The sequence below is a fragment of the Rhagoletis pomonella genome, unplaced genomic scaffold (genome assembly GCF_013731165.1).
Source record: "Rhagoletis pomonella isolate Grant_MI unplaced genomic scaffold, Rhpom_1.0 Rhpom_scaffold_00003, whole genome shotgun sequence".
NCBI classification, from domain to species: Eukaryota; Metazoa; Arthropoda; class Insecta; order Diptera; family Tephritidae; genus Rhagoletis; species Rhagoletis pomonella.
The window spans coordinates 26,312,521-26,329,931 of record NW_023458557.1 but is presented as its reverse complement, the minus strand read 5'-3'; the positions used below and the strand labels follow the sequence as shown (position 1 = coordinate 26,329,931).

Below are 17,411 nucleotides of genomic sequence, written 5' to 3'. Positions count from 1 at the left end.
AAAACCGGCTAAATCTAGCCGGAAAACGGCTAAAATGGCAACGCTGGACAGCACGCGAAGGCACACAAACACACTCTCACTTTTAGCTCACGCTTGTTTGTTGTTGTCTTCACGCCCGTATGTGACACAGTGTTGGGAAATAAGATTGTTCCTATAGTACGAAATCTATACAAAAACTGTATTTTCGACTGTAAATTGTATCGACTTTTGAATTTGCTCATACATTTTCTTAGTACATGCAAACATACATACATACCCTTCAAGACAAATGATTGATGGTATTCATAGGAAAGTTTATGTATGTAGGTACATTTACATATTTACACTTTTAACATAAATGTGTATGCACATATTTTGAGGTACACTTCTTAACAAACACATTTTTTAAAATTATTATGAATGGATAATAGAGACATCTTCTTTAAATTTAGTACTAAAACTTGACATTTGAATAGTATTTCAAGTGCTTGTCAAAACTTTACGACACGCACATATTGACAGGATTGGCCATTTATCTTAAAATTATTTAATTTTAAATATTTGTTTATAAAAATGCAGTTTATACTGTGGCAAAACCCGTATAAATGCAAGGTTCAATCTTTGCGCAATATCAACAAACTTATACATATTTTGAGTATGCAGTTTTGTAGCCCATTCAATTTAAATAAAGTGCAAGTTTAAGATAGCTGCGACTTATCGTTGATTTTTAATATTTTTTTTGATGGTGTTGCTCATTTTCTTCATTAACAAAAATAGTCGAACATACTAAGATAATATGGAAGCAAATGACCGACATGTTCAAAAAAATGCCAAACATATAACGAGCTATATATTTTTAGTATTCGTCACAAAATTGTACTAAAATGTACTGCGTAGTAGGAAAGTATATTGTAAACGAAATTGTATCAAAAAAGTACGATTGTACCAAAAATTCCTACACTGATGTGGCACAACGCAAAACACAAATAATATTAAACTCAATCAAATTATTTTCAACCTCTCACTCGAACAAATGAGTAAAATCCAGATGGTAGACTATAATCAATAGAGTCAAAAATTGCCGGCAATAATAAGAGTAAGTATATTTTGAGTGTATTCTTGTTTTGGTGGATATTACTCTTATTCATTTTTGGAATTAGTGTAAGTACTCAATTGCACTAATTGTTATGGATCATGAATAAGATAAGTACACTAATTTTATTAGTACTCCAATTCGGTCTCTGATAGGCAGGTCTAATATTCTATTCAATGGGGAGTAGGATTTTCAACATCGATTTTTCCGATATCGATATTGTTCAGCCCGATATATCGTCATATCGATTTTACAAGCAATGAATTAAATCGATTCATGATATCGACACTTTCTTAAATATCGAACATTCCTAGTTTACATATGTACCTAGTTGCAGCTGAAGCATTAGGCTTTCTGCACATTGGTCGTCCAATCATTGCTTCATCGTCACAATCATGATGCAACGATTACATGACGACCACTTTCGCACACTCGGTCGTGATATTTCAATTCGTTTGGCGTCTAAAAATTCACTTGGAGCCGGTATTTCTGTTTTTCTGGTTGATATTTTCGCGAAATATTTACAAAAACCTGCAAATTTTAAAATATGGACTGTGCTGCAACAATTGTAGACATAATTTTTTAGTAACATCTCTTTTCTTTTCCTGAAATGATTTTTGTGCACGTACACAGAGACTTTTTACAATTTCGTCATATTTTATAGTTAAAACGCTCGCATTTATTGAATTTTATTGCAAATATTAACCTTTTCACTAATTTTTCCCCATAAAATGTAAGTAAACAATGCGTGCACAACGATTAGCAAACGACAGTGTCGTACTTATCCGTTTCTGCATCTTCTACGATTTGCCGATAACGACAAGTGTGCAGATCTTCTTTGAAATGCGGGTGCTCGGCTCAAAATTTCCTGGCGAGACGATTACGCAACTATGATTGGACGACAAGTGTGCAGATAGCCTTATACTGCACTTTAAACATACATATCAACATATTAGGGATGTTTCGAATGTAATATTTTGCATATTCGCGTATGCAAATGCGAATGTTAGGAATAACATTAAAAAAGCTATAACCAACTTAAGTCATCGTTTTTATTACTTAAAAATTTTGTAAATTATTAGAACATTGAACGAGTCCTTAACCTATACAATGTTTTAATCTAGTAGTTAAAGTTCAAAAGGGGCATATTATGGGTGAAATCCTACATGTAAACCTGCAAACCATCAAGTCATCTCTTTTATTTCTGAACCTCCGAATATTGTATTGCCAAATGTGCGCAACCACGGTTAGATGATGGGTTGCAACTAGGTTGCGCAAGTTAGACTTTTTCGAGCGCGGTTTACAAATAAAAGAGACTGATGCTTTGTATTTTTACATTTAGGATTTCATCCTATATTTCAAAAGAAGTAATTTTGCTGTATTTTCTCCCACGAGGCGATTTCATAAATGCTTGTATATAAGGCCGGCTGTACTGAACAATTGCTCACTTGGAACGCTGGCGGGTGGAGCGCTCAAATATTTTCATGCCAGATCTGTCAATTTGTCGTATTTTAGTTTAGTTTTCCACCAACCAGTTTTAACGGACGTTTCATTCAGTGCGGTCTCACAATGGCAGGGAAAAAATTTACGTTGCTTACAATAAAGCAAAAAGCTGAAATTTTAAGGAAGCTAAGTGAAGGATTTTCTATCGATGCCTTAGCCAAAAGTTTTCACGTGCACAGGTCAACAATAAACCGCATTAAGAATAAGAAGAACACCATATGGAAGTTCCTGGCGCATGCTGAATCTGGTCCTGGGAAGAGAAAAACGTTTAAACCTGCAGAGCTTCCTAAAATGGAAAGAGCATTGATGAAATGGTTTGCAAATCAACGAGCCAAGAATTTACCAATCACTTCTGATATGCTTAAACAAAAAGCCAAGTTTCTCCATGCCAAAATTCAGGAAAAATCGGGGGACTTCCATGCTAGCAATGGTTGGATTACAAACTTTAAAGAAAGATATGGAATACGAAGACTCAAAATATGTGGAGAAAAACTTTCGAATAAGACTCATTCAGTTAATCCATTTTTACAAAAACTGAACAAAAAAATTGCTGATTTAGGTTTGACCAAGGACCAGATATACAATGCCGATGAATCTGGTCTCTTTTGGAAGCTTTTGCCGGATAGAACTCTTGTGCGGTCAAAAGAAACTTCCGCTCCAGGACATAAAATCAGTAAGGAAAGAATAACTATTCTGGCTTGCACGAATGCATCTGGAAATCACAGAGTAAAACTAATGGTTATTGGGAAATCATTAAACCCACGATCACTTAACAATTTTACGGATATTCCAGTTGTCTACAAAGGAAATAAAAGTGCTTGGATGACCTTGGCTTTGTTTGAGGAATGGTTTCACAAAACATTTGTTCCAGAGGTACATCTGGTCATCTTTGTTTGTAAAAAATTTCGTTTATTAATTTAAATTTCCTAAAATTGCAGGTAAAAGGGTTCCTTCGTGCCGAAAATCTTCCCGAAAAGGCTCTATTGCTTATTGATAATGCTCCATGCCATCCCAAAGACGGCGAGTTAATGAGTAGTGATGGTCAAATATCTGTAATGTGTCTTCCTCCAAACTGTACTGCACTTATACAGCCCATGGACCAGAATGTTATAAGACTTACGAAATTGAACTACAAAACAAGCCTTTTAAGTGACATCGTTCGCCGTGGAAAAACAATAGACGAATCTCTGCGAAACATCAACTTAAAACACGCAATATGCTTTTTAGCTAATGCCTGGAATGCTGTTAATGTGACCTCCATTCAGTCATCATTTCAAAAACTGTTTGAGGTAACATCCGAATGGGATAGTGAAGATGTCATCCCTCTTTCAGAGTTACGCTTACAGCTTGTTGAAGATACATCCAATATTCAAGCAATTTCAAATTTGCTTCAAGAAATAGAACCATTGCAGCAAATATCCGATTCTGAAATTGAGCAATGGATTGCTGAACCTATTTTGGAGTCTTTTGAACAAAATGAAGATCCCTGTATCAATTGTGACCTTACTGATGGTGAAGAAACAAACCACGTGGTAGTAAATACGAAGAAAGGTACACAGGAGGAGACTATATCAGCATACAATATTTGCTTAGAATGTGCTGATCAAAATAAGGCGATATTATGACGCTCCAGAGACTTAGAAGCAGCGTAGTACTGAACAAGCGAGCTTGCACAAAACAAACAAAAATTTCAAATTTTTTTAGTTCCACATAAAGTATGTGAGTCTTTCTATATTTATGTATATGAACGAATTAAACTTAAGCGTATTGAATTAAAATACATATTAAAAATAATAAACTTATTTTCCAACCAAATTCTTTCATAAATTTGCCTTTTATTTCATACAAAAAAAATACTCGCTACTTGCGACAACCTCAATTCTTGCACCGAGCCCTGTTTTCATTATGTGCAAGAATCGAGGTACTACTGTACTTCTATTTCACAGCAAAGCAACACTTTTTCCAAGTAAATTTGCAAAGAAGCAACACGGTGCCACTGCTAAGGGAGTGGTGCGAGAGAGACAACTGTCAGTTTATCGAACCTTGTATTATTGAATCATGGTATGTATGTAGGTACATTAGGGCGGGTCAATTTGTATGGATTGACTTTTTTCGACATTGTTCCTTGCATATTCGGATTCTTCATAAAATTCTAAGAAAAAAATTCTTCTAGACCATAGCTCTAAAGTCAATTTCGAGCCTGCGCATTTTTAAAAGAAGATATCTTATATACAAAAATGAATTTCTGTCCGTTAGCCTTGCTAAGACTCGAAAACGGCTTGACCGATTTGAATATTTTTATTTTTTTGGTTTGTTTTTTTATAATATCCGGATGGTTAAGATGAGAAAAAATAGAGAGTTGCCACTTGTTTAAAAATTTCAGTATAAGTAAATTAATGACATAAATTAGATATTGCAATATGGGTGTCAAAAGAAAGAGGTTATGAAGGCTTACAGGTGAAAATATTTTTGAGGGGGGTTGCCAGCTGTTTCAAAATTTAATTAAATTAAATTGGTAAGATAAATTAAATATTGCAATATGGGTATCAAATTAAAAAGGTTTAAGAAGGCTTACTACTGAAAATATTTTCGAGTCGAGTTGCCACCAATTTGGAAAATTTAGTTCAATAAAGTTAATAAGATAAAGTATGTATCATAATATAGGTGTCAAACGAGAAGTATTTGAAAAATTATTGATTAAGAAATATTTTCTATACGCCTGTCACCTACCTGAGCGGTAAAAACTAAAAGCCATACTCGCAATTATTATTCAAAGCTTTTAAGGCTCGCATCAATGTAGAATACTGTAACCCCGTCAAGATGGCAAACAAAGTACTATCATGTTTGGCAATGATATCACCCCATCGAACAATGCACTTAGCCTCGATATAAAAAGAGAAGAAAAGCCGAAGTATTAGCCGAAGCAGTTCATACAAATGTTCCACAATTGAACTAACAAAAAAATATGGCCTGCGACTCTTTTATAGAAGCTGTGGACTGTGGAATTTAAGTGTACCGTTATTTTCTTTATGGCCCAATTATCGGATCTACATTCAGTTAGTAGGAGACTGCCTCTGAGGAACCACCTTTCCTTTGAAAAAGAATTGTAGAAAACGGATAACGTAGTCCAAAGTTATCCGATAACATACATAAAAAAATATTCCGACGAATTAATAAAATATGCAGATTAATATTTAATAAAGTGTTACGGCTTTATTTTTTTTTAATACAAACCTGTGCTTGGGAGTTTATTGATACGAAAAATTAATTTCTGATACCTATTTTTTATTTAAAGAACCGCAAGTTTGCACTACAAAGCACATTACACATTTTTTACTATTGTAACGGGAGAAGTTACTGTATGTATTTTTTTATATGTACAGTGTCGAACAAAAGTTTTGGCTCAGCAAATTTTCGCATTACATATATGCAAAGTTTTTAATTTACTTCCGATAATTTTTTATAAAAACATAGTTCATACTATACCAAAACACATAAAAATCAAATGTGTAAACTTTGTGCAAAACTCAGGAAAATGCAATAATTCTGTATACTAATGTGCAATTTTATATTCAGATTTTCAAGCAGCTTCAAACTTGCACTTTGATAAACTAAAACTGAATGGATTACTAAACTGCATACTTGGAAATCTTCTAAAAAATACTTTGCCTATATTGCGTAAAATTCACTGTGCCAATACTTTTGTTCGTTACTGTAAGTAAATGAAACTTTAACTTTAAAAAACCAAAAAAAAAAACAATTTTACAATATTTCAAAATTATTTTTCGAATCATAAATTTTGTTATGATTAACAATGTATTTATATTTTTTTTTTGGTTTTAGATCCTTTTTGCTTTCAACACGAGGTATCTTTTTTCTACTTTCTACTGTCATAGCCATAACTCCCTCTCTATTTTTATCAATCAATCAATCAATTTTATAATTTGTTTTTCGGCATTTTTCCTAAATACAAGTAGAGTTTTATAAAACTTGTAAAACACCAAATGTTTACCAAGCATAGGATTCTGTGTTATCCGGGCAGGCTTATTAATTTAACCAGAGAATATGTTTTCTTTATTAAGTTTACCCAGTTCCCCATTTTAAACTGCTGCCTGTACTGTATCAGCGGTTAAAACTTGTTAAATTTTTATTTAAAATTTTCGGTAAGGAATAAGCGAGTGGATGAAAAATATATAACGGTAAGAACGGCCCATATATACATATGTATATGAAAGAATATACACATGCGACGTCTCTAGCCATTGTGTGTCCCTCCTTTAAATTATAGTTATTTTTTTCTTATTGTATTAAAAAAATAACGTTCGTAACACTTTAGTAAATATTAATCCATATATTAACTTAGTATATATTAAAGACTAGAAGATGACTCGGTGAACTTCATATCATCTATAATTTATCTGAATTTCACTTTGATCAATTAGAACAAATCTTCAAAGTGCAATACATTGAGATCACTAATACTGCCTGCTGTTACAGCTGATAAAAGATTCCATACCTATGAGATGTGCCACGCCCCTTTTTACAAACTCATTTATATACATATGTATATTTTTCCATAAGCACCTGTAACAACCGCCCGCTTATCATCAGTTTTCCCCCCGGCGAATGAAACTTCTAATCGTTTTAGTTTTGCATGTATTTATTTACGAAAACCTTTTATACATTTTACACAAAGTCACTCTCGCTTTGCAGCCGTCGCTCCGTTCTCGTTGTTGTCAACACCCACATCCGCGTTGCCAGATCTCCACATCCCTCCTATGTTTTTCAGCTTGAGTGTCAAGGGTGGATTAGTATTCTGCCTTGCTGAATCCTCAATAACTTCGTTATCGTCAGGTTCGGGTAGTTTCTTCAAATGGCTCACGTTTCGTCTAAACTCTTTACCGTTTCCACGCACTACAACGTCATTTCCTCTCTTCTTAACCACTTCAAATTCTTCTGAATTAAAGGTTGTCGCCAGCTTGTTTGGAAGAACCGCATTACGCACTAGCACCTTGTCCCCAACTGCAATGCCGCTTTCTTTGGCTCCACGGTCCTCGTCCCCCTTTTTCTTACCTTTTTCTTTATTGCGAATATCTAAATCTCTAGCTTCAGAATCTAGGAGAGGTTTTTCAATGTCTTGCATGGATGGAATCTTATCTCGTATGCGCCTATTAAACAATAGCTCTGATGGTGATTTCCCTGTTGTTCCATGCGGGGTTACGTTGTACATTAGAATAAATTTCTGGATTTCCTTTTTATAATCTGCTCCCTGTGCATTGGCGATTTGCAGACGCTTAAGTAACGACCGATTCAAGTTCTCTACTTCCCCGTTCGCTTGTGCCCAGTACGGTGGAGATGTTAATAATTCAATAGCGTTTTCTGAACAATAGTTTTTGAACTCCTCACTTACGAATTGTCGACCATTATCCGCAGTTATAGATTTTGGATATCCTAGTCTTGAAAATAATTCGTCAAGAATATTAATTATGGCAGTCGAAGTAATTCTTTTCAGAAATCGTAGTTCATGATACCTCGAATAATAATCTATGATTACAAAAATGTGCTCATGATTTGGTAAGGGACCTAGCAAATCCATAGCGAGTGCAATCCATGGACCATCTGGTAAGGCACGCCTGTTCATGGGAGCCGGATTATTAGGCCTCGATACTAGCAAGCAACTGCGGCAGTTCTTCACGAACTGTTCCACATCTCTGTCTACCAATGGCCACCAAACCTTAGACCGAACTCTTCGTTTCATCACTGTTTCACCTGGATGACCTTCATGCGCCAGTTCTAGAACGCGCAATCTTAATGGCATGGGTATAACAATCTTAGTTCCACGCAAAATAATATTTTCCACTGTGCACAACTCTAAGCGGAAAGGAAAAAACTTGTTCGTGGAATTGGCACACCAAGTATCTCCTCTGATATTGTTTACTGCTTCAAATAGTTCAGGATCTGAAGTACTACATTTATAGATTTCTAAAATTGTAAGTGCACGGGGAACCGATTTCTCAATAATGGTGCAAATGCTTTGCTCTCCGTATTTGTCAAATGTGTTAGCAGGTTTACACACACATAATCTGGAAAATGTGTCCGCAATATTGAACTTTCCTGGTCTGTACATTATATAAAATTTGAATGATTGTAACCGAAGAACCCAACGTTCAATTCTTGCTGGCGGTTTCGATGTAGGCTTGAAAATTTCCTCCAGCGGCTTATGGTCTGTGACGAGTTCAAATTCTATTCCTGCCACGTAATAATAGAATCTTTCAACTGCCCAAACTGTTAAAATGTATAGCAGCTTTATATGCGTAGTTGGAGGATTTAAAGAACACGATAAAACGTCTTTATTGTATAGCGTATATTCCAGAATGAAAAAATTTATTCGTTTCCAACTTCTTAACATACAGCAATAGCAAATGTGTATACAATATTGAATACAAAGTAATATTTCACAAAGTACATTTCTAACACTCCTCCTCAATATGTACACATTTTCCATTAAGAACATTTTAATACAATCCCATATCTTTTCTAAATTTGCAATGTTTTATCTTTTGTAAGTTTTTAGTCAAAATATCTGATATCATTTCTTCAGTACAAACATAATTTAAAGCTATTTCACCTGCTTTATACAAATCTCTGACAAAGTGATATTTCAAATCTATGTGCTTACTTCTTGCATGATATACAGGATTTTTTACCAAAAATTGTGCACCCTGATTATCACTATTTACTAAAGTAGGTTTAGTATCAGCGAATCCTAATTCGTTTAAAAGACTTCTTATGTATACAACTTCTTTCGCAGCTATTGAAAGTGCCACATACTCAGCTTCTGTACTACTAAGTGCAACGACACTTTGCTTCTTAGACTCCCACGAGAATACTCCGCCTGCAGCAAAAAATGCACTTCCTGTATATGATCTCCTGTCACTAGCATCGGCTCCCCAATCAGCGTCAACATAACATTCGATTGGTTTACCCGTTTTGTGATAATGTATCTTCATATCTATTGTACCCTTCAAATATCGAAGAACATGCTTGGCACCTGCTTCGTGCTCACAATGCGGATCGGTATTTCTTTGTGAAAGTTTGCTTACAGAATGAAGAATGTCTGGTCTCGTTGAAATGGCCAGATACATAAGAGCACCTATCAAAGACTGATATTCACTTTGATTCACACGTCTACATTTGTTGTCAGTACAACTGACTTGAAACCCTGCACTTAGTGGCGTACATACTGCTTTACAATCGGACATTCCTTGTTGACTCAATAAATCTGCGATGTATTTCCTTTGACAAAGAGTTATTGCACCAGTTTCCCCTTCACGCTGAATTTCCATTCCAAGGTAATATTTTAAAGGGCCTGTGTCAACAACATCAAATTCATTTGCTATTTTAGCCTTTATTCTTTTGACCTCTTCTAACTTCGTGCCACCTATAATTAAGTCATCCACGTATACTGCAATAATGTTATAGTTCTCATCCTTATGCCTTGTATAAACGCAAGGCTAGCTTACACACGGTTTGTATCCAAAAGACTTAAGAACTGCATCCAACCTTGTATTCCACTCGCGTCCACTCTGCTTTAACCCATAAAGCGCCTTATTTAATTTCAAAACATGATGAGGAAATTCTTTGCTAACAAATCCTTCAGGTTGATGCATATAAACAACTTCGTGCAAATCGCTATTCAAATATGCTGATGATACATCCATTTGATGCAAATGTAAGTCGTACTCACACGCCAACGCCAAAACTAAACGCACCGTCGCATATCTCACCACTGGTGAAAACGTTTCCGTAAAATTTACACCAAACCGCTGACTACAACCTTTTGCTACAAGACGACTTTTCAAACGTTGTATACTACCATCTGCATTTCTCTTAATAACAAAAACCCATTTACAACTGACGACCTTTTCACCACGAGGTAATTCCACCAGCGACCACGTATGCTTCTTCATAAGTGCATCATACTCCTCCTGCATAGAAGCTCTCCACTGTTCGGCATGTTCACCACTTAAAGCCTCTTCTACAGACTGCGGAACTGTTTCTATAAAATTTAGCAGGTGTCGTTCCTTACGCGGACGACCCCGACCTCCGGACCGAATTATTTTTGGTCTACCTGGACCATAACGCACTTGCTCTATAAGACCATTGTCATCGTTGTTAGGTTCGCTTTCAGACCGTTCACATAAATCGACTCCCGTGCTACACTCGTTAACACTTAAATCAAATGACATCATATCCACCGATTTTTCACTTCCAAAGAATGTGTTCTCCATAAAAACTACGTCTCTACTTATGATAACTTTATGTGTAACTGGATCCATCAAACGATACGCCTTGGAGGTGTTGGAATAACCAACCATTATTAACTCCCTTCCTTTTGGCTGAAACTTTTTCGATTGCGTCTTATCAAGCGTAATTGCTAACGAACCAAATGTTTTTAGATGTTTAGCTGTTGGTTTATTGCCTGTGTACTCTTCGTACGGAGTTTTGTTGACTAACGTTTTTGTTGCCGCCATATTTCGTAAATAAACTGCTGTTGCCAATGCTTCCGCCCAAAAACTTTCGTCCAACTTACTGTGCACTAACATGCATCGTGCCATCTCGACCAGTGTACGATTAGCACGTTCTGCCACACCATTTTGTTGGGGTGTATATGGAACCGTCAATTGCCGATGAATACCCTTTTCTGCCAAAAAGTTTTGAAACTCTTTACTCATATATTCACCGCCATTATCGCTTCTTAAAACTTTTATTTTTCTGTCTGTTTGTTTTTCTGCCATTTGCTTAAACGATTTAAATGCTTCAAACACTTCATTCTTCGATTTCAAAAAATATACAGAAACGTATCTTGACTTATCGTCAATAAATGACACAAAGTACCGGGACCCGCCAATGGAATTTTTGTTCATTGGCCCACATACATCCGAATGTATAACTTCTAATAAGTCTTTAGCCCGATTTTTAGAAGCTCGAGGAAATGATTTAACACATATCTTACACTTTGCGCATGTAACACAGTCTTGATTACTCAACATTTTTTTCATTTTAAGTCCGTGAACAAGTTCTTTGTTAAACATTTCAGTTAAACTATCAAAATTTAAATGTCCAAAGCGATTATGCCATATTTTTACTTCAGTTTCTTCGTTATTTATGTTAAAACACGTGTTTGCTTCACATTTAAATACAAATAAACCACCTTTACGATTACCTTTAATTAATATTTCTCCTTCTCTGTCTCTTATAACAGATTGATTATTTTTGAAAGTCACTGATAACCCTTTCTCACAAGCTTTGCTTACTGACACAAAATTACATTTCAAATCTGGCACATGTAAAACATCTCTTAGTTTCACTCGGAATTCTCCACTTTGCACACAAACTTCACCAATTCCATCCGCTTGTATGTATTTATTTCCGGCTAGTTCAATTCTCTCCTTACGTTCCTTATATGTATCAAATGCAGAACGATCACAACATAGATGTGCAGTTGCGCCACTATCGATGCACCATTCATCACGACTTAGCTCATAAGAAGATATTGAAGCAAGAATATTGAAAGATTTATCATTTCGCTCCGTTTTAGATCCTCTGCATTGTGCAGCATAATGGCCATGTTTACCACAATTAAAACATTTACCATTACGCTTCTTTGCCGAATTATTTACCTTTTTCTGCTCTTCTGAACTTTTAGGGTTGTTCTTATTACCATTCTGCACTCTTGTTCGTGCCACCAACGCTTGTTGTGAATCAGAAAAACCCATTTCATCACCAATTCTCCTAGCACCCTCTTCGAGTACCTTTACTTTAAGGGAAGTTAACATCGGCAAACTGTCTCGAGATTCGATTGCTACTACGAAATTCTCGTAAGATTTTGGCAAACTTGCTAACAAAATTATAACTGCCATTTCATCTGGTAAAACAACATTTATCTCCGCCAACCGTTCGATGATATCGCAAAACTCATTGAGGTGATTTTGAACCTTCTCACCCTCAGACAATCTGAGAGACAACAATTGTCGAAATAGCGTCACTTTCCGAGCAGGGCCGCCCGGCTGATGAATCTGCTTAAGCTTACTCCAAGCCAAAGCTGCTGTTTGACATTGCTTCACATGGTTCACCTGTGATGGTTTAATACATAACATAATGCTCGCCAACGCTTTTTCGTCCTTAACGTCGAACGCCGCTGCCTCTTCGGCGGATACATCTTCACCTTTTATTTGCTTTCCTCTAGTTATTGCCCACAACTCTGCATGCACTAAAACGCTTTTCATCTGAACTGACCAGGATACATAGTTGGAGTCATCCAGTTTTTCGATTGAGTACAATCCGGCGGAACTCATCTTTTATACGCTTTCCTTTAATCCTCTAGCGATCTGGGTACCATAACCTGTTAAAATGTATAGCAGCTTTATATGCGTAGTTGGAGGATTTAAAGAACACGAGAAAACGTCTTTATTGTATAGCGTATATTCCAGAATGAAAAAATTTATTCGTTTCCAGCTTCTTAACATACAGCAATAGCAAATGTGTATACAATATTGAATACAAAGTAATATTTCACAAAGTACATTTCTAACACAAACAAGCGCAAAACTTTCTTTCTCGGTCTGCGAGTACCTTCGTTCTACATCTGATAGCGATTTACTGGCAAAGGAAATAACTTGTGGTGACTCATTCTGAAATTGCAGTAGGATTGCACCTAAAGCCACAGGACTTGCGTCATCTATTACCTGAGTACGCCTCGTTGGATCAAAATAAGATAATGTCGGAATTTTTGTTAGACTATGTTTTAATTTTTGAAACGCGTTGTCCTGTTCTGCACCCCAGACAAATTTGACATCCTTTTTTGTCAGGTTCTTTAGGGGCTCAGTGACGTCAGCCAAATCTGGCAGAAACTTTCCCAGATACGTTACGAGACCAAGAAAATTCCTGATTTCCTCTTTACTAGAGGGCGCTCGAAATTTTAAAACTGCATCAACTTTCTCTGGATCCGGGTCGATACCTTCAGAGGATAAGACATGTCCTGAAAATTTCAATTTCCGTACTTTCCAAATGCATTTAGCATCATTAAGGTGTACGTTAACGTCTTTAAAAATTTTTAAGACGCCCTTCAAGTGCTTATCGTGCTCGGTCTCCGTTTCGCCATATACAATAACATCATCAAACAACCAAACAAAAGTCTCTTATATCTAAATAAGCCTCTAGTCGTAATAAAGGTCGTTATCTCTCGGCTATCCTCATCCGCTGGGCATCCAGCGCTGCTCCCCATGTGCCCTTGTCGGCCACACCTACTGCACTCCGTAGCTGTTTTCTTATTTGAGCCGGCCAATGAAATTTCGTTTACACTTTCAGATAGCGTAGGCACTACCATAGCTTCCGATTGGCTCTTGATCTGTTCACATATCTGGCACATATCAATGGTTTCGTCGAGTGAATATTCCTTTTCAAGCAATCGTTTTCTTAGCTCAGCAGGCGCCCACGCATCTATCAATTTATCTTTTAAATTAATTTGAACAATTTCGTCCTTCGATTCCCCAAACTGGCACTTAGCGGCCTGGTTTCTTAGCCTGAGTACAAATTTACCTAAATTTTCTCCCTCTTCAGGTCTTAACGATCGGAATAAATGGCGTTCGAAAGACGAATTCCTTTTAGGGGAGAAATACTGGTGCAATTTTCCAACCAAGTGCTTAAAAACATCCGTCCCTTCCTGAGAATCTACTAGTGCTCCAGGTATGTTGTATATAACTTCTTGAAGCTGCGTTCCAAATGCAAAAGTTTATTTTTCCTTTTCACGGGATCTTTGATGTCTTCGGCTTCCAGGTATAAATAGAAAGCGCGGTACCACTTTTCCCATTCAGATCGTAGAAGTGCCTTGTCGATCGCATCGCACAAAAATGGTGCTATGCCCGTCGTGTTCATGCTCCCACTTTAATTTCTATGCTTTTTGTATTTTTTTCCAATTTGTCTAATTAATCAGCGTCAATATCTACTTTAGCTGCAATTTTTTCCTTCCTGTTGATAGTGTAAAGCAAACGTCACCTTCTATTTGTCGTAACCAATAACGCATGCTTATCTATAACTCGCCACTGGCGAGTCGCCAGCAAGGTGAATTCAAATATGGTGGTGTAACCAGAGCACCTGGTTTTTCTAGGCGAGGTTGTACTTAATGTCACAATAATGTGCTTGTTGTAATTCTTACTGTCATCGTGCGTATAATTTGTTAGTGTTATGTCTGTATGTATGTTTTGTACTCCATAAATTCTAGTATACTAGTGGCCTTTCAACTCTCAATTTCTCTCATCTCTCTCAGTTCTATTTCGCTGGCCAGTATACATACATACGTTTTCGTATACCAGTTGCGTTTAACTATTCCACTTTTTCCCCCCTGAGTCTTACAGTTGCTTTGCTCGCCAGCATATTCCTGTGTATGCCAGTTGCTTTGCCGCTGACATATTCTTTTTCATGCCAGTTGCTTTGCTCGCTGACATATTCTTTTTTTTTTCCTTTTCTTTTTTTTTATGCCAGTTGCTTTGCTCGCTGACATATTCTTCTTCTTCTTTTTTTTATGCCAGTTGCTTTGCTCGCTGACATATTCTCTTCTATGCCAGTTGCTTTGTTCGCCGACATATCCTCTTGTATGCCTGTTGCTTTTTGCTTTTTTTTTTTATTTACCTTCTCTCGGCGAATGAAACTTCTAATCGTTTTAGTTTGCATGTATTTATTTACGAAAACCTTTTATACATTTTACACAAAGTCACTCTCGCTGTGCAGCCGTCGCTCCGTTCTCGTTGTTGTCAACACCCACATCCGCGTTGCCAGATCTCCACAGCACCTACCATAGGTATCTGTGCATTTCAAATTTCAAGTTCATGTGACTATAATTCCGAAGTTAGAGCTGATTAAAAATTTTCACTATAGGAGGTATCCTCAATCCCCCTCCCCCCTTGGCGAGTTCCAATTTTTTTACCCTATTATAGGTCCAGGAGTCATGGCAATACTTTGGCAAAATTTTATTCAATTCTGTCGATCCGTTTAGGCTGCAACCTGGCACATACATACATACATACTTCCACAAATATATAGTAGATTTGATTTGAAGCGCCCTATTGCGGTTCTTTAAATAAAAAATAGATATCAGAAATGAATTTTCCATATCACAGAACTCCGGAGCACAACTCTTTATTACAAAAAAAAAATCCTAACACTTTAGTAAATATTAATCTGATTATTGACTTAGTATTAATTAAAGATATTTTCTTTTAAAATTGCGCTGGCTCGAAATTAATCCGAATCTGCTAGGAACGATGTCGAAAAAAATAGACCCGCCCTAATGTACATACATATAAACATGTGTATGTAATGTTGCATAACACGCCAATTAATTCAATTATTGGTTTTCTTTTGTTTTGTCAACTCCGTTAAATTAACTGATTTTATGAATTAATAAATTTCTTTGTAATTTTTTATAGGATCGCCATCGGCATCGGCCGATTCTTTCCCCATAAGCCGTTTAATCGGCATCGGCATCGGTAACTGAAAAAAAAATTGGAATCGGTCGGACTCTAGTTGCGATGACTCTGGCTCAAAATAGACAGTCGAACACTTGCTGTAGGTTGCACGATTTGTGGAATCAAAATGGCAAACTTTCTCAACTGTCTATTTACGCAAAATTGTATCTGACTGCTTGATTACAAAATAATGTTATCCATAAATATGTATTGTATTTCGAAGTGAATTGTTTTCGTAAATTTTTTTGTTAAAATACATGTGTTATTTATTATTGTACCTGCAATAAAATATTAGGGAAGTAATTTTAATTGCATTTTTTAATTGTTTATGGCGCATATTTCTGACTTTTGAGTGCATATTATATATATATATATATTTCGGTTTTTTAGTGCATGAAATTCCTAGCCCTGCTTATAAGCCTTTTAGCGCCTGAGGCTAAAAGCCGGTTATTGTCCGGACCCTTGTTAGACAGACTTAGAGCCATTTCAACTCTTTGCATATGTACACATTCGTATTTGCAAAACATTCGTATAATTTGATGCGAATGCGAATATTCGCAACATCCCTGGTACATAAACGTATATTTGCATTGTACTTCCTTTTTTTACCTACATATGTAAGTACATTTAGGTAGTTGCAGCTGGAGAATTATGCTGCACTCTTTAAATATTCGCTTACTACTTAATTTTTTTTTATATAAATACGTGTGTACACATGTAGGTAGTTGTAGCCAAAGGCTGGAATTCTGTTTCATTTTTCCCCGCACTTCTGTTAATAGGGGTCTCCCTTAAACTCGTAAAAGCCTCGCATACCTCGTAAAGCTCGTAAATTTACGAGCCTCGTAAAAGAACTGTAAACATTTTTACGGAACTCTATTTACGAGCCCCTCGTAAAATTGCGAGGCAAATTTGGTGCGCAAAACGAACTCGTAAACTTCAGTGGGGCCGAAGGGCCAAAATTGTTCTACTAAAATGTATGATAAAATGATTAAAATAGATGTAAAAAGTAATAAGCGAATAAAATGAAGGAATTTCATCCACTAACTGTTTTGACTTCGAATTTCTGATAATTTTCCGCATTCTTAATTGTTATTTAGGCAAGAGTGATAGAGACAAGATGGCCAGATGTTATCGAAAATACAATAACAAAAATTGCTTCACAAAATCCTGGTTGATCTGCAGTGTTGCCAGAACTTTTTGGGCCGACCGGCTAGATTGGCAAAAAAAGCGGCTAAAAACGGCTAAAATGTTTTAGTGAAAATTCACATGCTTTATTTAAATAAATCGCAAGAAACGAAAGACTAGTTAAC

At 36.2% G+C, this 17,411-nt stretch overlaps 2 protein-coding genes across 2 annotated transcripts; both read left to right on the top strand.

The window, feature by feature from the left end:
- Positions 1-2,634: 2,634 nt before the first annotated feature.
- LOC118736521 (jerky protein homolog-like) lies at positions 2,635-3,520 on the top strand. Its single transcript, XM_036466589.1, has one exon. The coding sequence runs from the start codon at positions 2,642-2,644 to the stop codon at positions 3,494-3,496; it is 855 nt and encodes a 284-aa protein (XP_036322482.1). The 5' UTR covers positions 2,635-2,641; the 3' UTR covers positions 3,497-3,520.
- Positions 3,521-3,630: 110 nt separating this feature from the next.
- LOC118736132 (jerky protein homolog-like) lies at positions 3,631-4,200 on the top strand. The gene has a single exon (XM_036466231.1). It carries the CDS (start codon positions 3,631-3,633, stop codon positions 4,198-4,200), a length of 570 nt encoding a protein of 189 aa, XP_036322124.1.
- The last annotated feature ends 13,211 nt before the right edge of the window (positions 4,201-17,411 follow it).